Raw genomic sequence first — 24,030 nt, 5'->3', positions numbered from 1 at the left:
ATCTAAAAGTTTATTTCTAAGCTTGACCAAAGTGCTTTAGTGGTTTAAATCTCTGAAGAAAATGTCTAATTCAGACTGCAAATTTAATGTTTATCATATTCCACGGAAAGTATGTGTGCACTTGAGTATAATAAGCATTAACAAAAATAATCTTATGCCAAATATAGGGGGGAGAGGCTCAATATCAGCCTGTAATATTACTTATTTTGTATACAAAAAGGCAGATAAAGACTTTGGTTAAGTTAGAATAAGATGTTTGAGACATAATGTATTTTGAGTTCTCAAGATTATATATATTTAATTTTGTGGTTTGACCCTAAAGACCAAACTGTCCTTAACAGTGTAGCAGCAAGATATAATTTACTTCAAGACAAAATGCTTTCAGAATTAAGCAATCCCTGTTTTTGTTTCATCGTAAAACAAATGTTTTCTTCCACTGGTTTAAGAATGCCTTGAACTGGTAATTATTATAATTGTCCCTTTTCCCTGTAGCCGGCTGATTGATCTCTGCGGTGACACATGCACCTATTTGTATGGTTTATTATGAATGAGTCATGATTCTGCAAAAACCACCTGCTCAGCCTAATGGAGCAAAAAGAAACTTGCATTTCCTGCTGAAATGCAGTAATGACTCATAAGAGGATTTTGAAATTTATCAGTGATATTTAGTAATAATTTTTATCCATCAAAGAGAAAAGTCCAACAATAACATCTGGAGAGCCACAAGGTTACAATTTACTAACAAAAGACGGTTCGACTGGAACGTAGATGAATGTTTTTCCAATTACTACATTGTACTGTTCCTGTTTCCTTCCTTTTTATCTGTAATATGTTTTGTAGAAGAAAACAGAATACAAATAGATTGCAATGTATGAGCCTACAGTTTTACAGGAAATTGAACTCTATAACCCAGCACTACCCAGAACTCGCCCCTCTGGTTATTATTCCCAGAAATACATGTTTGTCTGCAAAAATTTTGAACTACATTTAACACAATGATGAACTGTTTTTGACATTATTAAAAATGATTCATAATTCCTAGCATACGCAATGGAAACGGAATAAAACATTGCACTATGTCTCGCAAAAGGGGTCATTATAGTGCAGGTGAAAGACACAAAATGATTATATTGCCGATATATATTTAGGGTCAACTAATCTTAAATAAGACAGAATTATATAATTATATAAAAGCATGGTTTTATGTTTGAAATGTCATACATTATAAAAATGTACACAGAAACTAAACTCTATTAAAACAACAAATTACACATTTTACTTACAAAGCACCATTTTGCAATTGAAGAAGCCTGTATGAGGACTGTATTAGCTTAACACAACACATCCGTTCAAATATAACATTAACACTCCTGCGGTCTTAGCACAAGGCTCAGTTGGAGTTCGGACAGCTTGGAAGTGTCCTGTCAGAATGTAAATTCTTGAAACCACACAGAAAAACCTCAGAATAACAAAGCTGAGGTCAGTGCAACCCTGCTGGACTGTGCACAGGGTAAAAAACTTGTAGTGTCAAATCTATAATCTGAAACTTTTCTGAGTAAAAATAATTCAATAACTGATTGGCACCACACGTTTTAACTTCAGGAGGACTATGCTGGATATCCTAACAAAAAAATAATAATTCAGTTTATTTACTTCATTTTTTTCATTCCTCTAAAGGGTTGTGCTTTCAAAAGCAAAGGCAAGCTTTATAGTATGTGCAAATCTGATCTACAAGTAACACACAAGCAGGATTGTGTCAGCAAAATGAGGAGATTATAAATAAATAAATGGCATCATGAATATCCGAAGCATATTCTGATTACCAGAAAGCCCAAAATTCTGGCAGGAGGATAGAAAAATGTAATGACATATCACCCGCAATGCGAGTTACTAAACCTGAACCAGATTGCAAGTGCTGCTTTTACTTGTATGTTGAGCACATTTGAAAAACAGGCACAAATTCTCACCTAAAATTGTCTGAAGTCAATGTACCGAAAAGGAGGCATCAATAAAATCTGTGTAATAAATGGTAAATGGTATTACCAGTAGATTCTTTGCTGAGGGCGGTCTCGGATCGGATGCCTTGATAAAGCTTCCTGGAGATCAGTCCATAGGCAACAATCATCACCACTCCTGGAATCGCGAACAGCACAAGCAGGAGAAGAACATACCTACAAGGCACACATTTGGAAAAGTTGACAAACAACTAAGATAAAGTCAGATGTGTGTCCTCATTTCCATCAGAAATAAATTAAAACTCTTCAGCCTGTAACAAAAACGAGCTGTCTTGCAGTTTCACTTCAGACTGACTCACCAACATTGCTTTCGAGTGTGTTGCCACTTGGTCACACAGTCTGACTGTTAAAACCTTTTGCATAGCTCCAACTGCTAAAGAGCCAAGAAAGTGGATATTATTTAAGTCATATTATCGGTTGTGATATTATTTGTCATTGGTCTCAACAAGAATCCTGGGGATCACATAAAAAAATCGGATAACTATCAAACTCATATCTGGTAGTTCTAAGTGATTTACAAAGTAGATAATCTAACTGTAAACAAAGAGGTTAATATAAATCTTTTTATTTCTGACTCATTTATCCTTAGTCTAATAAAGACAAAAGCAGATGTTTTCCGTGTATATTTTTTTTTCTGACTTTTCTCAAGGTTAACTTTTTATCTCCAGAAAACCACGGGGGAACGTCTGTTCCCTGCTTCTGTGCTGGTCATATTTTGTATCATGTTTCCCTTTTGGAGGCAATTTGAAATCATCCAAACACAGAAATAAGGCGTTTTGAAATCTCAGTCGTCAATATTCGTCGTCATGCTTTTTTAAAACGTATAAATATTTTAACCAAGTTCATTAACATTCAGTTAAGGCCAAAATTATAGTCAACTGAAACCATTGCATGACGGCAACAAAAAGATGGCAGATTTCCATAGTTGAAACAAAGAGCATACATTTTTTTGTAACCCTGTGAATTTCTACCAATACTGATTCATTAAAAGTTTAAAATTAATTAGAACAAGTAAAACTTTCAGAAACGTATCTGCTGTTGTTCTGTCTCACAAGGGCGACAGTAGGATGCCGAAAAGTTCTGCACAATACAGAGTTTGTTGGTTTTAGTGAAGTGATCCAAGGCATGCATAATTTCTAATTACGTCTCATTACTCCAGCAGTATTATAAACCCAGCTGAACGCCAACACCTCCATCTGCATGCACCTGCATGCATGTGTGCTGTAATTACTCTCTCACTTTGACATTGTTTATGTCCTCCATTCTTATTGATTTGTCTCTGAACGATTTAAAATGGGTTCAACAAAAGATCAACAAAACGTGTAGCACTGTAAATAGAGTTAAAAGTAATGCTTGAGATCCCTTTTGCTTTATCTCAAAACAAATTACTGGTCAGTTGGAATGGATCATAGACATCTAGAAAAAAGTATTTCCAGCTTAAATTACTATAAAAATAACCATAAAGGTGAACTTTTGATTAGGAACATAATCAGGTACATTTTGATATTTTACTGCTCAGATGGTTTATTTCTTTCTGAAATAATTGGTAGTATTTTACCATAATTAGATTGAAAGCCAATAAATTATTTTTTTTTCTTTTTTTTTTTTTTTTACAAACCTTGGATTTTAATGGATTATTCACATTCATGAATAATCAACCCAGAGCTAACCGAAGTCTGGACTGGAGTTCTTTTATCACCAACATGCTTTCGTACATGTGTTGTTAACAGAATCATGTCATGTGAATATAAGAGCAGTTAAACAAGGTGAATCTTCACAAAGTTGCAGATTTTCCCAGTCGACTATCATCTCTACAGGAGCCTACCAAATAAAAACAATGTAGAACGAAAACACTCACCAGGTCTGCTCTGCCGTTGCAACAGGCCACTTGTGGCGACACTGGTGCGCCGTGGTGTTGTCAGGACGCTTAAATGGCATGAGGTGACTGACGATCGGGTAGGGGATCATGATGATGAAGGCCAGCACCCATGTAACAGCAATCACCCGATAGGCATGGGACTGGGTCTGCCACGCCCGTGACTTCAGAGGCTTGCAGATGGCACTGTAGCGCTCAAGGGCTATGGCAACTAGGTTAAATGTGGAGATGCTCACTGATGTGCCTGCAGGGGGACAAAGCGGGACATCTAGAGGGCTGAGAAAATATTCATCTTACCACATACACAGATGACTTCTCATTTTAATAAAATAAAATTACTGCAACTCAGAATAGGGAAGAAAATGTGGTTAATGTTAAAATAATATCTGAAACTACAACCAGGCTTTATGCTGTGCAGCCAACATGTGGAGGAGAACACAGTGTTGAGGTAAATAAATTGGGCCGATGTCTGAATGTCACGGTGAAGGAAACCATGTGACTCTCTGCCAGTGATATGATCGTTCATCTACCCCCTAAAAGGACAAGACAGGAAATTACTCTTTACCTCCTTTATCCATGTCCTCGGTGACAATATATGCTGTATACGTAGAGGATGGGAAGATGGGTAGAAAGAAAACTCCAAACGATAGTTTACAATACCAGCAAACCTTCATTTTGCTTTGCCTTTCTTTTCCCCTCCACGTATTTTGTTGTGTTTTGCAAAAGTATTTATGACAAACCGACTCTTAATGTCTTTCAATGGGGATTTCTGGCAGACTAACACAAATTATCACACAGTTTAATACTTTCTAATTATAAAAAAAATCTGAAAAATTAGCTGTGCATTTGTATTTGGCCTTGTTCACGTTGACACTCATAAAATGAAACTGTTAGCTTTCAGACGTCATGAGACCAGGCTGTCTTTCCAAACTGAGTGACCGTGCAAGAAGGAGACTAGACAGAGAAATCACCTATGACTACACTGAAAGAGTTATAACCTTCAGCAGCTGAGATGGGTGAGACGTTGCATACAATAACCGTTGTCCTGGATTTTCACCAGTCAAAGTTTTATTTGAGAATGGCAACAAGGAAATCACCGCTGAAGAATATTTCCATCAAATTCTTTGGACTGATGAGATCAAAATGGAACATTTTGGCTATTTGATAAGACGTCCTGTTTGGAAGATACCAAATACTGCACATCACCAAAACACGCCATCCCGACTCTGAAGCGTGGTGGTGGCAGCATTATGCTGTGGGGTTCTGAAAAGGCTTGCAAAGAGCAAAATGAATGCAGCAAATAATAGTTATATCCTGCAGGATAATTTGTTACGGCTTCAAAGAACATTTATTTCCATTTGAGACGCATCAACACAGACTCCATGCTGTGATTTCAGCCAAAGGTGCATCTACTAAATACTGACTTTAAGGTAGTGGATATTTAGGCAACCAATTATTTTATGGTACATTTTTTTAAATTATTTTTTTAAAAATTATTTTTTTCTTTTATTTTTTTTTTTTTTTTTTTTTTTTTGTCAAAAAAGCCCAATTTTGTTGACCATGGTTGATTTGTAAGTTTAATAAAAAGGGTAAAACAAAGGGGATGTTTTAATTGTTTTACTCTTTCTGGGCACTATGTTTCTCTTCATAAACATATTCTCTGTAATTACAGTAGAACAGCGTCAGTAGTACTCACACTAAGAATCATCTTCATGCATAGGTAATTTAGTTCCCAGCAGTCTCTTCTTCAGATGCATAGACAGTGAGCTCACTCATCGCTCATTTGCAACTCCGGCACATTACTCAAATGTCAAATAAATTCTTCATGTGAAGTGACAATCCTAATAGCCTTTTAAATTTGGGGCTTTCCAATAAAATTAAAAAAAAAAAAAAGAATCTGACCAGCTCAAATGTTTGCCCATCCAGTCTATACGGGAATATAATTAGAGTCTTCTTGACGACAATGAGAATACTGTAGCAGTAAAAAAAAAAAAAAAAAAACTCATTACACACCTTGACTACTGGAAAATTACCACTTAGGAACTCCAAATGAATACTACAGATATCAATGAACCTCCCACAATTGGGAAAGGTGATTAAAACAGTCAGTGGATGTGCAGCCACTCAATAGTGATCGACCTCTTTTGTAATTTGATTGACGTCAGGTCAGGAAACGTGTTGCCTTCCTGACTACAGGAGCTGCATCTATCTGGGGTTTTATTGTAGCAAGACAATGATGGGCTACAATGTCTGAAGATGGTTTTGTTCTCTATTCATTTTCTGCTAGAAGCAAATCAGTCGCTGCTACTGGCAGTATCGCATGGGATTCCTTATAGTTTAGAAAGAGTATTTTTCTTGTATAAAACAAGGACTGTTACTACATTACACAGGGGAAGTTTTCTTTTTCTTATTCCAAAGTGGATCCAATAAACTCTAAAGCAGATTTTTAAAGTAAAAAATTACACATTTTGTTTCATGCAAAAATTTAGAAAATATGTCTTTCTCATACTCCAAAACCTTGAAACAGCTCTACATGTAAACTACCTCATGAAAAACCATGACACGTACAATGGGAATGTCCACCTTCCTAATTGTGGATAGCAATGGACATTTTTTTAAAAGATTTTTTAGGTAGGCCGATCTTTGTTTTTAGTTCAACTCAAATTTGTTTTATAAAATTTTACTTTTCTAGTAGGCAGCGGGTTCTGTCCAAATTTAGGATAAAACAAAACATTAAATATTTGCTTTGTTTGGCCATTTGGTTGACCCAAACCAGACCCAAACTTTTACAGTTCCCTGTAAAAGCATCAGTAGTTCCAAAGTACATTAAAGTAAAAATGATTCAGATATGAATGGAAGGTTACAAGGTGAAGATTTTGCTCATAACAAGCAAAGGACATATAGCTTTGCTATTGAAAAAAAAGAATGAATCCAGGCCTTACCACATGTTTACCTCAGTACAGGAATGTAACTGCATAGTGAATGGTAAGACACATTTTTCAAGGCTTGTTTTACAAAGAAAAATCTGATGCAACCAATAACCTTCAAAAGTGACCAAATTAGTAAAAAATATTCACCTGTGTGTCATTTTGGAGCAAGAATGAGGGTGTGTGTGAGTTTGAATTGTCTTAAGAGAACAACATAACATAATTTAGACCCTCCTTGATGCTAATGGTCCAGTTGAACTTCCCCTTCACCCCCTAGCTCCTTGTTACTCACCCATAAGGTAGGTCACTATCTTGCACATCAGAGCTCCAAAGACAAAGTCCTTGAGAATGCTGGGGATCAGGTTGAAAGGCATGCAGAATATGGCCATCATCAGGTCGCTCATGGCGAGTGACAACAGGAAGGTGTTGGTGATAGTGCGCATATTCTTATTGAATGTGAGCACCACGATGATCAGCAGGTTGCCAGAAACACTCGAGAAGAAGATGAGCGAGTAGAGCAGGATGCGGAGCGTGTGGTCCTCCTCTGCACAAGAAGAACACAGGTCTGAATGAAAATGATGCATCTTATGTTTTTACATGTTGAAATTCAATTTGTTTTATTGAACAACCTGGTGACTATAGTTGTGTGTGTGTGTGCAACTCCACAGCTTATTGTTTCTTTTTCCTTGAGTGGGTGTTAATGAACAGACCATATTAATTATCCTGCTAAGTCTTTCTAAAGGAGAGTTTTTGATTGCAGTGGTGGCTGCGATATTACTCCTAATCGGAAATGACATTCACCTAAATATATTTATCAACTACCGGTAGCATATTATGGCCGTATCAGTAGTGAACGTATCATTAAATGTATCATTAAAACACAACTCACAGATGCGTTTGAAAAATTCTGGATCATGAAATCCAGCGGGGACTACAACAGAAGAGATCGTATTTCCCCAGTAATAGTTTCCTTTTTTTGGTTTCTCAATAATTAAATATAAAATCCTTCTTGTAACATTAAGCCCTGTGCTCAATCACATCTTGAAGATGTCGTAGTTTCACTTTTTCCCAAGCAAGCACTTTGCTCCCAGGTTTGTGGTTTATTTGTGGTTTCCCAACTTTTTAAAAAGTAGAATGAAGCATCGACCTTTCAACATTCAGGCTCCACTCTGGGTGAGCGGCTCCAAGATTTGGACTTAGCGGCAGACACGCTGTCTATCTTCAAGATTAGGCTCAACACTTCATAAATAAAAAAGACAAATTATATGACTGGCTCTTATAGGGTCGTTATGATTCATCTCTGTAGTTATTACACGATGGGGTCATTAAGTAATGTTCTGATCGTCTCTCTCCACTTTGTATATATATGGTCATGTTGAATTAGAGTATTAGTACCTTAATTCACTAAGAGAAACACATTTTGTAGCTTAATATCACAGACATGTGTTTTCGAGTCTGTATTTCTGTTAATTCTGATAATTTGTTCATTTACAACTAATAAAAACAACATTTAGGATCAGAATATTACATCAGATCAATAAAAAAATAATAATACCGTATTTTCCGCACTATAAGGCGCACCTAAAAACCTTCAATTTCCTCAAAAGCTGACAGTGTGCCTTATAATCCGGTTCGCCTTATATATGTGTCTCATTGCTGGTATCATCGATTGGGTTTTTTTGTTTCTTTGATTTTGTTGTTTCTGTCTTGTTTGTGCCTCTGTCCACTTTATAACTCCATCTTTAAGTATCTCCTGAACTCTACTTCTGCATTGCACTGCTGCTCTGATAAACCAAGCTGAAGGCTGAATGCAGTCAGGTTGTTTCTTTAACTTTTAGAGTAAATATAATCATTATTAACTCTATATTTGTGGCATTGCATTGAATTTATTGATTTTTTTCTTCACATCTACAAGAATCGCAATTTGTGGCTGTATTCACTTTGATAAGTGGAAATGTGATTGTTTCATGGTTTTAATTAATTTGCAAGACCCTTTAGTTAAATTGTTAAAATCCATTTGCTTTTCTAAACTTTTATGTTGGTTTGTTGTTGTGTTTTTTTACTGTTACCTAATGTGGTTTTTTTCAAAGTAGCTTCTCCCTTGAATACAAATAATGTCAAATACAAAAATTCAATCTGAAGTCTGATGTAGTATCATTGTATCACATCTTCTAAAGTCTACATTATTTGCTTTTGGCTTCGGTTCGAAGCTTGCTTGGCCACAACACGCTTTGTAAAGGTTACCCACCGTGTCTGTATCCAGGGGGATTAGAGGTCCCTGTGTGCAGCGCATCAGCAGGACACCACACACATAAGCTGCAATCTTCACAGATGCACAGGTAGCAGCATGTGCAAACACACACGATTCTACAATTTCAACATTTCCACAATAAAACCAGGTTAATTACATTTGCTACAATATGCAGCCTTCTCAAATTCCTAACCAAAAATATATTGCTATGATCACATTCAATTTGTTGCTGTTTCTATGAGGGGTACTCATGCAACCAAAAACACCTGATGTTTGATCCAGAAACTCTGTCCAAGGCTGCAGAGATCTTCAGTGGTTAAAGTCTGGGGAGGTTATTTTCATAAAAAATATGCAGAATCTTTCAATGCAGGCAAAGTTTTCCCTAAATTTCCATTTGCAGAAAACAAAAAGCACAATTCCCGCCCCCATCCACTTTCTAAGCCATACGGTTTGGATATCGTAAAAGGACTTTTCATCTGCATTTGATACGACACTGGCAGACTTTGTTCTGTAAAAGACATTGGTTGGGGATTAATCCATATTTTATTCGCTGGTTGCAACCCTTTCTCACTGACAGGCAGCAGCTGGTCAGCGGTGATAACACCTCCTCCCCTGTGATGGCAGCTACTTGTGGCGCTGCACAAAGACATGTTTAGCTGTCCACCACTGCTTAGCATTTACACTAATGACTCTGTTACCACAGTGCCAATCCATGACTTCATCAAATATTATGATAGAAAAGGTCTGATTGAACTCATGACGGAAATGGAGGAGCATGAGATGCTTTTCTGTTTTTGAAAAAAGCACCACACACATAAGTATACAGTGTATACAGTGAGTAAACATCTACTCTGCAATATGGACATATTCAAGGTCTATAGCCATAATGTAACATCAGTTACATGTTTATTATTAACTGTATTCAGCAGTTTAATTACGGTGTGTTTTGTGTGTCTGTATTGTAGGTACATCACAGAACCCCTAGGTGGAGAAAAGTTTGTGTCTAGCTCTGCTGTGCTATCTGCACTCTGACCCATAACACAGGTGTCAGATGCTGAAGCAGCTAACGCAGGCAGCTTCAAGACTCAATTTACAAAGGATCTCAACAAACGGAAAGAAAACTTTGGACTGGTTAAAGGTAGCAACCGCTTTAGATTCAAGATTTATGAACCTCAGATACAGACCCTGGGAAGAAACGCTAAGGTGTGGAAAAAGCTGAGTGAGATGAGAGACATGGAACCAACACCTCCATACGTGAAATGTTGCCAGAGCCACCGAAGAAAAAGACGGTTCATCTAGTCATGGTATCAGAGTCAGAGTCTGATGTTGAAGAATTATCCACAGACAATACTCTGGGGTGCTTAGCTACACCTGCTGTGACAGCGGTGTGATAGCAGGCCACATTGTACAAAAAAGCTAGAAATGTAAACAAGTTAGTCGATCTAAGTGACTGGTTGAAGGTACTGTAGGTTAAATGTGACAGCAGATATGTCACAAAAGTACTTTGTTATGTTCATTTAAAGTGCAGGGATCTAGTTTGTTTTCTATGGCTGTATTTTAATATATTGGTTTGTTGAAATTAGACAGACATAAGAACAGGTCTGCTCGCTATGCTGTTCACATTTTTTTATCACATAAATGCCAGCTAATGAGACATTTGAGTTAACATGGTTAACATTTCTAAAGTACTGCTTGAAACAAGACGACTTTTAAACCTTTCTGAAAATTAAAAACCTGGAAAACTGAGAATCCTCAAATGAAAAGTTAAAAGTAGTGATTAATCATAATTAATCATGGTCCTAGAGTGTGAATAATCTGATACAATTGAGGTATATCTTGAGGTATATTGAGATATACACTTGTAAAGTGTGTGTAAATACACACTTTATAAATCAATGACTCAATTAGTGCCAAATCTAAAGGGCATTGTTGGCATTTTTTCGTTTTAATGAAATCTAAATAAACTAAATTCCTCAAAGCTTTTCCTGTGAGGTTTAGTCTAACTGGCCATCATTAATCAATGCTTTCTAGTATATTTAAGTACTAAGCAGTTAATAGTTGCATGCCACTAATAGTTTGACCCTAAAACTTAAAAATACAACATATAGTAGCCACTGCATGGCTTGTGCCAGCATAGCTAAGCTTCTACTGAACCATATTCTATATTTTGTATTTTGGTTCACAGTAATCACCTGAGATATACATACATGGCTTGTGCACAGATGGCTGGGAAGCATAATCCAAACTGCCTGCTTATCATAAAGAGTAAAATCGTAGCAATGTTCAGTTATGGAAGAAAAAAAAGAGATTTTAAACAGATGAATGGATCACAGCATTTAACTCAAGCATGTAGTTTCAGTGAATTAATCACAAAAATCCAACCCTGAACTGTTTTTGTATCACTTGCAGGCTTAGCAAAGGATTTAGCGACAGACCGGTCAGAAAAAAAGTCAGCAAGTCAGTCTTTTGCCGTCTCTTTCATCTCGCTCTCTCTCTCTCTCCCCACATGCACACACATCTACCGACATGTGGCTTCGCCATCTGTCACACAACCTCCCCTGCAAATATAAAGCTCTAATATGGTGGCTGTGCTGCTGAGAGAACATCAGGGTTACTCCATGGAAGCAGCAACGGTAGCAACTTAAGATGTTTAATTTGGTTTTTGTGTGTCTGCGCTGTAGCGTGCGCCCACATCTGTGAGTGTATAATGAAAACGTACAGACACGTGATTGGCAAAAGAAAGACAGCGCAGCAGTCGGTTTCTGTAGTGTCACTCTTCCTCTAGCCTAATGAAATATGTTATACTGGCTTCTGATTAATCAAAGCCAATTAGCTTTTTCCTGTGTGTTCCGTGAAAACTCCCTCAGCACATTTATCTATTCCTTCAGGCCAGAATTCCCCAAAGCTTTTCCTGTGATCATCGGTGTAGAGTGGAGTCGTTATTGTTTACCTTTCTTGCTATTCATCTCACTGGCTACTATAATTCAGTCCTGTTGAGTAGCACCAATTGACAAAGAAGCAATCTCAGTTGACCATTGAGAAAAAGTAAACAGATCAAGTTTAGTTTTGCACATCTGTATCGCTGAATTATTTGGCTTTTTAAAGACAGCACTGGAATGGATCCCATCCCCAGAAAACACCATAAAAAATAAACTGGTTACTTGTAATGACACCAGAAAGATAACTGTAGTAAAGGCATTATGATTTTGATCAGGAGTGGACTATGTAAAGATATTTACTACACTGTATGATCAGATTGTTGGATAGAGTACGAACTGTATGTAATGCAGGGATCCAGTCAATAAAGTAAACAACTGTGGAAATACTTTTGAGTGCAAATACTTCTGGAAACATCTGGTGTTCTGGTTCAGCAGACATCACTGACAAATGTAACAGTGCAGGGAATTAAGACAGAGCTTGCCAAATGTTTAGCCACAAATCCTAACAAGGAAGCAGAATGCGGCTTGCACAATCTAACCCCACTGGGAATAAGTTGAACCAACAAGGATGAGACAGAGGAAAACTTTGCGATTAACTTAAAGTAATGCAAAGGGCACACAACAAGTCCACTTTGTGGCTGAGGAGGAGCATGGCAGATATCACGGACGGGGAAGCAGGAGTGTGGTCCCGTCAGACCGTCAGTTCCCAGAATCACACACACAAGCGCAGATGGGGTCAGTGCCACCCTGTCGGACTGCCCACAGGGTAAAAAATCTCATTGGGTCCAAATGGCCTCGTCTCTTAAGACAGTGGGAATGTGAACTTTATACAATAACCAATTTTTATATGAACTAATTCTCAGCCCAACGCTCCTGAGAAGGGATGTAAACAGTTTAAGGTACTGAAGGCGGAGTGTCAGAATGAGCAGGAGATTCCTAAAGGGACACAGGCCCAATTTCAAGGTATCAATTTACAAAGTCAAATTTCTCTTAAGTTATGTTTCAAATACATAATTTTTTTATAACAACTGAAGGCAGCATAGTTATTTGATTGTGCTATAAAATGGCACACTTTGCCTGGAAAATACATAATACAGCTCCTTTAATAAATATTTGCTATATTATCAACACAAACAATTACTGCATTTTGTTGTAAGTCATGAATGACAGGCATAAGCAGCAGCACTTTTCATTATACTTTGAAAAATATTATTGTTTGTTGCTGAATGTACCAAGACTTAGCCTTCATTCAGCTTCTTTCGGTTTTGTGTGTTTCTGTGGAATATTGTTTTTATTCTCATAATTCTTTTTGAGATGTGGCAGAATACAGCTTTCAAAAAAAAAAAAATCTTACAAACTTGAACTCCTTTTGACAAGCACAATGGAGTGTGTAACACAAACAATACAGCAAACAAAGACATGGTTTGTAGCAGAAAAATGACAGAGGACAATACAATTCTGGAAACAGCCATGAGCTCTGACATGTTTGAAAAAAGCACAGAGACAAAATATTGTGAAGTATTAAAGAATGACTAGTTTATAAACCCGTAACAGTAGATCTGGGTTATTTATCATTACCTGTGGCAACATGGCAGTCACATCCTTTATCTGGAGAGCCAATGGGGAAGACATTTATAGGCTGACAGATTTGTTAATATTACAAAAAAGACAAAATATGTGAAAAAATATTGAAACTGAATGTTCTGCTAAAACATGGGAAATGGTTCTCCATTATATAATTAAACCATTAAAAAAAGTATTCCAATTGAATTTGGTGAGGAGACTAAATATAACTTTGTAAACAGGTATAATATGACACATAACTTTGTCTGATAGCAGAAGTGCATCAGATAAATTGAAGTGCTAGTAATTTAAAAAAATGATTCATGATTTCTTGAAAACATTTCAGTTAATCCAGTTAAGTTATATGAAAAAAAAATCACTTTAACTTTTTGACATTTGAAATGATCCTAATGGAAAATAAAATGCGATGATGATATTGATGGAATGTGTTCATTCACACTATGATGACTTTGATATCAGCAGGGGCTTCACACACGACTATATTTATAATCTCACGTTCTTTTTTTAGGCTCTTTCACTTTGCAGTGCTTCTTCTGACAGCGAGAAGCACAATTAAATTAGAGACGTAATACAGACTCAGGTGAATGTTTTAGCAATTTTCAATATTTTCTGTACCTTCTAGCCTAATCTGTTTTTGATCTGAAAAATTGAGCTAATCATTGAAAGTAAAACAAAGTTGCATTATGAATAGTTCATAGTTAATTTACTGTAATTATGTTTTATTGGGTTTCAGTACCTGCACCTCTTGACTCAGATGGGTGTTGGTTAAATCCTAAGCAATGCATCTGGTTTTTATGTGGGTGCAAATGTGGGAAAAACATCCAGTCCTGATGTGTAGGTGATCTAGGTCAATTTCATGTTATGTTTTTGTTGTTGTTATTGAATATGCAGAAGGATGTAAAGTGCAAAATGCATGTTCTACAACAGATTATTCTATGCCATGACATATTTTTGTGTCTCTGAGGTGCTCATGCCAAATATTTTTCAAACTGTGTAAAAACCTCCCCTGGTTAGTGATTCCTTTACATAAATTATATTGTAAAAGTTTGGAATCAAAATCAAAACTGAACAAGTAAACTTATCCTGTGTGTTGCAAAATAAACCACTGAAATATACATTTTACTATAAATATTCCATTTCTTCTTTTCTTTTGTGAATTTTGGTTTCTATTAATTCACTTATCCTACGTTCACCAACAGCACAGCACACACATTAAATTCAAACTGGGTTGTTTTGTTTGTTTTTTGGGGGGTTGCGACTCCTGAAAATGTTCTCCTTCCCAAAACTATATTCTTTTGTCACCACTTATTCAACAATGATCTGGTAACATCAAAGTACACCTAGATGTGAAGGAAATGCATGAATGTCATTGAAAGTGACATTCATCGCAAATGTTTGTCCTGCATGACTTCTGCTTCCCAACTTTACACCTTCTTTGCATGTTACTGCTTCAATACTGAAGGGAAAATGTTAATGAAATTAAGTCTTTGTTTAAATGCTGAGAAGAGTTGGGTAACATTTTTAGTTACACAGTAAAAAAATAGATCACAATCAGTATATCGTATTTAAGCCATCTGTTGTTATTTGGGTTAGAGGTTACCCTAAAGAAACCAAAACTCTAAGCAAGACAAACCCAAACTAGTAAAACCATATCCTGCTAACTTACTCTGCAGATAATTATGAGTATTTACTTCAAAGTACACCGATAAATAACTAGAAATAATTAGATTGTTATGTAAGAGCAACAAAAAAAAGACTATTTTAAAGAGACAAACTTTATCTTTAAAACTTTTGCCCTGCCCTGTTCACTGCAGTATCAATGTATTTAAAGCCAAAGCTGGAAAACTGTTAACTCAAAGTCACGTACCTTCATGCAAAATAAATGACATTCAGCGATGTAAAAATGTGACAGCGGCATTAATGATTCACTTGAAAAGCCAACCAACACAATAAAAGGTTTTCATAATATGTGCAGTTAAACTTTGAATTAATAAATAATGAGACTCATAATCCAGTCACAATCGTATAAAGTTTAGTCTATTTCTCCTTTTCATCTGCTATGCAAGACTTCAAGAAAATCTGGCAGTGCTCCTGTAGGTGTCGGTAAATGTCACAGTCGGGAGCTAATCCAGCATGGTAAATGCCATCTACGCCTTGTCACTTGGCCATTGGGAGCCCAGAACAGTTGATTGATGTAAAGAACAAAACCACTTTCTATTGACAGACAGACCGTAACACACAGTCCACCGGGACTGTGGTCACAGTGGTCAGCGTACAAAACAACATGTTGGTGGCTTTTGTCTTCAGAGGAGGAATGTGGTTAACACATCAACCCTCAACAGGCAGAGTGACATGGAAAGGTGTGAGGTGCGGAGGAAGAGAATCACATGTGACAATAAAAGAGGTGGAGTTTTCAGAGCAAAGAAAAAGAAAAAAAGGAGTGTTTTAATAAGCAGAGTTTATGAGTGCCAGGCGGTCAAAGATACTGAATAAGCCTCAAATGTTCATTTGACCTGAGCAACATATTGATCGAGAGAGAATGTGGAGCACATAATAACATACTGAGGATGGTGCACGAAATATTTCCGTGTATTTAAAGCACTGATTTCGTTTGAGCAGCACAGAGCTCTGTCGAATAAAGGATAAATCCTGCACATATAACTTACACATACTGACCAGGGGAATGCTACAAGTTGTCGTCACACCCTGGCTGCATAGCACCAGCTGCAAACAAGGTGTGTAATGTTATCACATGGGAGAGGCCTTTCTGTGTAAAAATTAAAAGTTGTCTGCACAGGTATGCGCAGGTTCTGTGCAGGTGCAGTTGTTTGCTCTGTATTTTCACATATAATTTGATTTTAAAGCTGACTGCATCAGTCAGGTCTCTTTGCAGACATTTCCATGCCCTTTAACATGCAGAAAAATGAGCAGCCCTACTGGCTTGGCTGTGACACAACTCAATCAGAGCACTGGAGAAAAAGTGATGGACAGAGACAGAAGAAAATGAGTGATCCATCTTTGAGAGTAGTGCCATGACTAATTATAATGACATTGACTAAATATTGGCAGACTATGGTGTTTGTTTTAATCAGATGGTGAATTAAGTTGACTTGCAGAAGATGGATCAGTTTGGGGTGGGGGCTCAGTGGGCTAAACACAGAATGCTTAATGTTTTTAATTTTGCTGATGGATGCTGGAGACACGCAATAATTGGTCCATAACACTAAATTTGGATGAATTCATTTAAGGCCTTGGCCTCAAAACATGTTGTCAGACAAAAGCCCAGAGTGGTATTTGCAAATGTTTATAAAATCAAATGCTTAAAACTGAATAAACATATCTAAATTACTTTCTTTTTTTTTTAATTTTCACCAAATGTTACTTAGAAGAAAGATTACTTGGTCGTATGTATTTCTAAAAATACTAGATCAGGTAAGATTTATTCAGTAACGTAATATAAAATTGCTTTGATAAGCTGTATTCTTAAAAAATTGCAATATATCATTTCCTACAGTCGTATTTTGCATTAGTATGAACTTTAGTTGTGTTTTTAAATATCCCCTACACTCCTGACATTCTTTAGAGATGATGCAGAGCGTAGAAGAGGGTGCAGAAATGTTCACGGCATTATTCCAGAGATCTTCTATCTGGACTCCAATTATAGCAACTGGAATATCAGCGTTGTGTTCGAGCACATAACAAAGATTAAGCTTTTGCTATCAATATCGAGGTCTTATATACCTTTCTGAATGTGTTTTATTCTGGAAAGCAATGCCCGTCACATTGTACTTAGTGCACTTCTTCGATCCTCCAGGGTCACTGCAAGCCCGTCTTTGTCTTTCATGCTGTGAGAGCATTTTCAACAGAAAATCTCCCACTGAAAGGTACATGTGGTAACAACTGCGAAAAAGATTCAGTCCAACAGTGTCTGTGTGTGAAAAAGGGTATATATCCATTCAGACCGCAAGACAATACAGAGGTGATAGTGGAAGGTGAACCAGTGATTAAAGATTTTAAGTTTATTGTTCAAACATTACATGCTACAAAATTAGAAATGTGAAAGTTTAATGAAATGCTTTAATTGCAAGGTAACTGTAAGGTTTTGTTAGGTTTTCTGTGGATTTATGCTCCATATTTTGGCCCCTGACCTCTCCTCCTCCAGGAATTAATCAATGGACCTCATGAGTAAGAATCTCTGTCATTCATATGGACCCAACGTATTATTGTGAATTCAAGTGCTGTTTCAAAGAAGAGAACCTTGACCCTTTGCATTTGGAAAAAAAAAACTCATGCAGTAATAGAGACTATTTTGCACATATGGTATCAGACTTGATTAAAATGTGTAATCAGTGTTCTCACTCTAAGTTTAGGAAGTAAAATTAGGAATAAGAAGAAATTGCATGAATGTTTAAGGAGTTGATTAAATCATTAATTAGCTCCTGTAAATTTTTGCAGTATCTGATGTGCTTTCTCAATTTTAGAAATATATATTTTAATCTATGGAAAACCAGAAACAGCAAGAGGAACCGGAAGGCACAACCCAGATTTCACTCTTATTCTCTCTGCAGCCAATATTAGCGATGACAAAACCCTGTTTTACCGGCACCTGACTTTAGAGAGATTTAAGTCCAAATGTAAAGTACTGACTTTTATAACAAGTATTTTGAAAAGGTTAGTTCTATTTTTTTTTTATTTCTGCCTGTAGAAAGCAGTTGCCCTTTCAGCTCCTGGACTGTACTTCTTAAAAATAAAAGCTGATTTTACTGTCAAAACCAGCACAGTGTGATGATTACTTTTCATTGAGCATACATCCGAAACATCCATTCATCTATTATCTAAACACTCTTATACCTGCAGACTCTGGGAACACCCTGGACAGGTCACCAGTTCATCAAGGGTCGCATCCAACACCAGTTAACACTACTAGGACACCAACTCTGGAAATATTATTGGGCCCCACTGAAATTTCAATGTAAACCTGTAATCATTACACAACAAACTGCTCAAATATAGAACATAAGGGAAACACAAAACACTATAAATGTATGCAGTTTGTTCAGATAACATTTAATTGTGAAGCATGTTATGCTTAAAACATGCACTATGACTACATGAACTGTTACATGAACTTATCAGAAGCCACAAATTAGTTAAAATTAAATGTCTGCCTTGCTAGTTTTGATTGAACTCATAAATGTTTTATCTCAGACATGTGCAACTGAATGACATCAAATACACTGACATGCAAATTCATAAGCATCATGTGCAAAAGGTTTATTATATATTAAAATCTGGGTGTGGACTGGATTAACTTGCCCCCCCTACAGCTTCATGTCTAGCAACTCTCCTGCTTGTGACTCATTATATTCTGTCAGATCCCCTTTATACTGAACACCAACAATAATGGAAAGTTGACATTTTATTTAATTGTTACTCTGAAAAACTGAAAGATGGTGAAAATCTAAAACAGATTGGTGGATCATGAGGCACAGTCCAGATGTGACTGTTGTTTGTTTTTTTTTTGTTTGTTTGTTTTTTTTTTAATAAATTAATATCCTCTGTGAGCATTAGTATATATTTTTTACTGTACTCTGTTGATCCCTCTTCAACTAGAACGCAACAGATTTTACACGTATTTTAAAGGGGGTAAATTCTGCAACCATTGCTGATTTTCATCTATCTGCCATTTCAACCCATCAATTCCCCTCCTTAGATATAAAGCTGGGGGATAACGCAAACAGCAAGCAAACGCATCTCTTCTTTAACATAAACGGCGACGCAGATTCTTAGTTGAGCTTAATATTATGAACTTTTTGTGGAACAAATTGCTTTTAATCGCATTGCATGTTGTTATCTTAGTGCATCTTACCTTGCCTGACACGCTGTGGTATGAGCAGCGTGGAAGCGTTGCCACAAGAGATGTTTGATGCCTCCAAGCTCCCATTCACCGCTCCGCTCTGGATCAAGTCCTGAAGCACTCGGACACACTCTATAAATGCCTCATTCCGCAAATCAAGATCCATGCCTCACAATTATCAGCACTAATATAGCCTGAAATATGTTAAAGCTGCCAAATAAAACTGTTCACATTCAGTACCTTCTATCTGTATTCTGTGTGAGTCCGAAGTGGTAAAATAAGTGCCATGCTCCAGCGCACTTACCTAAGTTACGAGTAATTACAAAAAAAAAAGAAAAGGGGGGAAAAAAAAACATTTTTCTCATAGTCCCTTCATGCCAATGTGCAACTAAAGATTCATCCTGTTTGGTGGCATTTGTAAATGTAAGATCTGTGCGCACCGATGGGAAGGAGCGCGGCGCTATGCTGCGCTTTTTCCAACAGACCTGCACGGAGAGCAAGCGGGCAGCGCAAAGGAGAGTGGATTTCTAATGTCATGAAGTGTTTGAATGTGTGTGTGTAGGTGTGTGTGTGTGTGTGTGTGTGTGTGTGTGTGTGTGTGTGCGTGTGTGTGTGTGTGTGTGTGTGTGTGTGTGTGTTGGGTGTGTTTGAGAAAGGGGGAGGCAGAGAGAATGAGATCAGAATTCATGATTCTGTTGATTCATGATGTTGATTTATGATTAGCCTAATAAAAAAATAACACTGTTTAAAGGATAAATGTGCTATTTGTGAGTGCAGCTTTAAATAAAATTATTTAATTAAAGATGATCCTGAGACATTTAAGTTTTTTATCCAATTACAAATATTGAATAGTTTACTTAATGAAAATGATTTAATCAGTCTAATGAGGGACTTGTAAACTAAGTCCCTTACTTATTAAAAAGAACAGCATCTCAGCCTAAATAATCAATCATAACATGGTCGTGACATTTCTGAAATTTTCTACATATTTAAAGTATTTATGGACAATTTTAGCATTTTAAGACAGGGTGCGTTAATACAGTTTGATATCCGTCCACTTTTCATCCAGACGGGATTGCTGTCAGATTTTATTCGAAACAGAAAAGTTTTCACTTGATTTAAAACAGATTGATGTCATGTGCTACTTTGCAAAAGCGAAGGAAGCGGTTGTACCAGCTCACCGGTGCCCCCATGTGGCGAGCAAGTATACTTCTTGTGAGAAGATTCCATTGGCTTTTCCGAAAAGTTAGAAAAAATCTGGTCTGCACAAGTCTGCGCTTTGGATGGACTGTTGCCTTTACGTTATCCAGAGCCGAACTGAGGAGAAATCAGGTCCTAATCAGAACTTATTTTGGTTGAACGAATCTCCATGCCATCAGTCACCAACGCCACTATTGACCTTTCTTTTATTTTTTTTATCGCCCATTACTTGATGATAATCTTTGTACCACTGTACATTAATCAACTTGTTTACCAGTGAGCTAGGAATGAATTAAAGTGAATGAATGAATTATCAGTGAAGTGGTAATGTGCAGACAGGTGGAAATTAATAACATCTGATAGTTGACTCAAACTGTTTCCACAGTGGGAAGCATAACAAGTTAATAGACTCATAGATATAGTAAAATAAAAACATACATACATAAAAACAAAACGGACAAAAATAATACTAGTCAGGGCAACAACACGAAATACTGCAACATTTTATGATTATTGTGGACTTCACTTGTTAACCAGAAGTTGAAGATCTAAGTTTAATCAAGTAAGAAAAAAAAAAAAAAGACTTGCTGGATGATTTAGCTCAGAGACAGGCTGCAGTTGTTAAATTAGCTATAAATTATGACTGTTATTACTTTCAAGCTGTGATTTTTTTACTTTGCATATCTGTGAACCAACAGATGACCTGAGAAAGCTGCAATTATTCTATTATGCCTGTGGTAGGTCCTGATGTTCACAGGGTTTCTAATTGTTCATCCTTAACAAGAAACTGATGACAATGTCTGACGGTAAAATGTTAATCACTGTATATTCTCTTCCCTTATTTTGGATTGCCAACATGCTGACCGCTTGCCAACTCACTTATAATTTCTGTCTATTAAATGCACATCAGTACATTTTAATAAATTCAGTTTGAAGTGTGTTACTATTTTCTTCCCACCATTGGAGGTTGTTTTTTCTATTATTTTTTCCAAATGTCATGTTTCCCATGAACAATATTTTTAACCTGTTTCTTTTTTTTTTAACAGATCGTCACAAATCCCAGTTCATGCGCGCAATAAAACATCTATTTTTTAAAAAGAGGTTGATGTGGTTCATCAATTTTAAGCATTAAGGAGAGGTGGCTTTTTTAGAGAAACAAAATGATGCCATATTCAGTCCTGTTATTACAGTTGATGATCCAGTCCTTTCTAACGTCCAACAAAATCATCCAGAGACGTCCAAAACACTGAGAGCTGAGTTTTATTGCGCTTGTAATCAACCAAAAGAGGCACGAGAAGAATAATAACTATCAGAAAACTATTTACTCAAAATTTGATGAATTTATTTTGTAATTAAGCTTATTTACAGCATGATAAAATTGTGTGATTTTCATCAGGACTATTCAGATCTCTTCTTTCAAACAAAACGCAGTCAAGGCCATTTCTTTCAGGCATGTTCTTTAGTTCTGTTGAACAGATTTTTCTGTCTTTCAACTTCAGAAATTTTTATTTTTTATTTTATTTTATTTTTTCAAAAAAGAGATTGCTTTTAGATGGCTATTATTTTGTTCTTTATTCCAAAGTTTTTACATTTTATTTTGAGATGGAATAAGGATAAGGACATTTAATTTTCTAAAATCACAAACCAGAGATTTTAAGCGGTTAGTTTATGGATGTGTATTATTTTATGTTTGTTTCTGGCACAAGGATTTACGGAAGGGTATTGCTAGACTAAAGCATTCCCGTCCTCGAGGGCCAGTGTCCAGGAACTTTTAGATGTCTCTGTCTTATCACATCAAATCGTCTCAAATGAATGTGAAGAACTTGACTGCATAGTTGGAAGGTGCTTCAGCTACTTGATTCAGGGGTGTGGAACCACAGACACATGTGAAAGTTGCAGGACACCGGCCCTCAAGGATTGGAGCTACAAACCCTGGACTAAAGGGAGGATGAATACAAATGTATGTCAGATTTATCTGATTTTTATCTGTTAAAAAGTTGGAGTATGAATATCTTCCCGATGCACAATAATAATCACAACTTAAGGCACGCACAAGCTTGTTTTTTTTGTTTTGTTTTTTTTTTACTGTTCTGTTTGTACATTTGGGAGATTAAACTGCCGCTGCACCCGAAGTCTCGATGTTGCTGCAGGAAGCAGACCTCATCTACTTGGCCTTTAAACACTCAAGGGACTCCCAGAAGAGAAGATTAAAAAAAATAAAAAATAGGACCATTATTTCAAGCATGGCCTCTGTAATCTCTCTCCAGTTTTGAGTGGCTGCAGCAGGTCATGTGCAGAGCCTCTTACCCCAGATAAACAAGCTTGTGAGGATTCCAATCAAGACGAGAAGAGAGACTAGTGCTTCCTTCTGAGAGAGGTAATCGCTGCATAGCGTGGAGCATTGATTATGGATGCTCCGGTACTGATGAGGATATATAATAAAAGAATATAATCACCGCTGGGGCAGTACTTCGCAGCCCATTTCTGCATTATTCCGACTCATCAATATGTCCATACTTTCTTCGCGTTTCTGTAAACACCCTCCCATTTTGTTACAGATCAAATGAACAACTGCGGCCCTGGAAGGCTCATCAATACCGCGCGTTCATCGTCTGGGGAAGACATTAAACACAAGCTGATGACGGCAAGTGATGGATAGTGAATACATCAGCACTAAACCGAGCTAAAACAGCTTCCTGTCTCCTATCTGTCCTTTCCTCCTCTGCCTGTTTGGCTCGTGGACTCCTGATATCGATTGCTAAAACACTGTACCAGGTCGGTAAAGGAGGGGGGGAAGGCTGAGTCATGTGTTGTCTGGTAATGGGGTATGCTCAGATCACCGACCCAGCCCAGGCTGAAGTGATTGTTATGGAGGTAAACACGGTGATGTAGCAACAAACATTTAGATTAGCTGATTCCCTGCTATCATTCAAGCTTTTAAGCTTAGTCCATAAATCTTTAATAGGACTTAGGTTGTGGCCATTCCAGAAGCATAATGTTTTATTCCTTCTGAAACCGATATTGATATGTTTGGGATTTTTGTGCTGTTTTGAGTATTAAAAAGTTTCAGTCATACATCCGTTGGCACTGAGGTGAAAATTAATGATTTTAAGATAGTCTTCGGTCTTCATAATGGCTATTTTTTAAATTTTGCACAGCTTTCAAAGGTGCAAAAATGCATTCCGAACATGCATTTTTCATTGTGGTGAAAAAGCTGAATCTTTGATAAGACTTCTCTGCCTTGGCCATGTAGTTTGCTTGGTTTGCAAGTGACTTCAAAAGTCTTGATTTAGGAGCAGCCCTGTCTTTTATGGTCTTCGTTGTTCACCTTGATGGTAAACCTGTATCCTGTGGAAAGTCTCACTGGTCTTCATGCAGTTT

General features: G+C 36.9%; 1 protein-coding gene across 1 annotated transcript in view; it reads right to left on the bottom strand.

The window, feature by feature from the left end:
• LOC106959973 (cholecystokinin receptor type A-like) overlaps nt 1-19,981 on the bottom strand; it is a 29,246-nt gene extending 9,265 nt beyond the window's left edge. Inside the window, exons 1-4 of the mRNA XM_015052857.1 lie at nt 19,462-19,981; nt 7,111-7,362; nt 3,874-4,135; nt 2,044-2,171 (exon numbers count right to left, since the gene is read on the bottom strand). Of these exons, the coding sequence (XP_014908343.1) occupies nt 2,044-2,171; nt 3,874-4,135; nt 7,111-7,362; nt 19,462-19,615 (796 nt within the window). The 5' untranslated portion in view covers nt 19,616-19,981. The remainder of the gene's footprint in view (nt 1-2,043; nt 2,172-3,873; nt 4,136-7,110; nt 7,363-19,461) is intronic.
• Nucleotides 19,982-24,030: the final 4,049 nt, after the last annotated feature.

This window comes from Poecilia latipinna, unplaced genomic scaffold (assembly GCF_001443285.1).
Source record: "Poecilia latipinna isolate Pla-1442-1.1 unplaced genomic scaffold, P_latipinna-1.0 Scaffold1140, whole genome shotgun sequence".
Lineage (NCBI taxonomy): Eukaryota > Metazoa > Chordata > Actinopteri > Cyprinodontiformes > Poeciliidae > Poecilia > Poecilia latipinna.
This window is presented reverse-complemented; position numbering and strand designations above follow the sequence as displayed.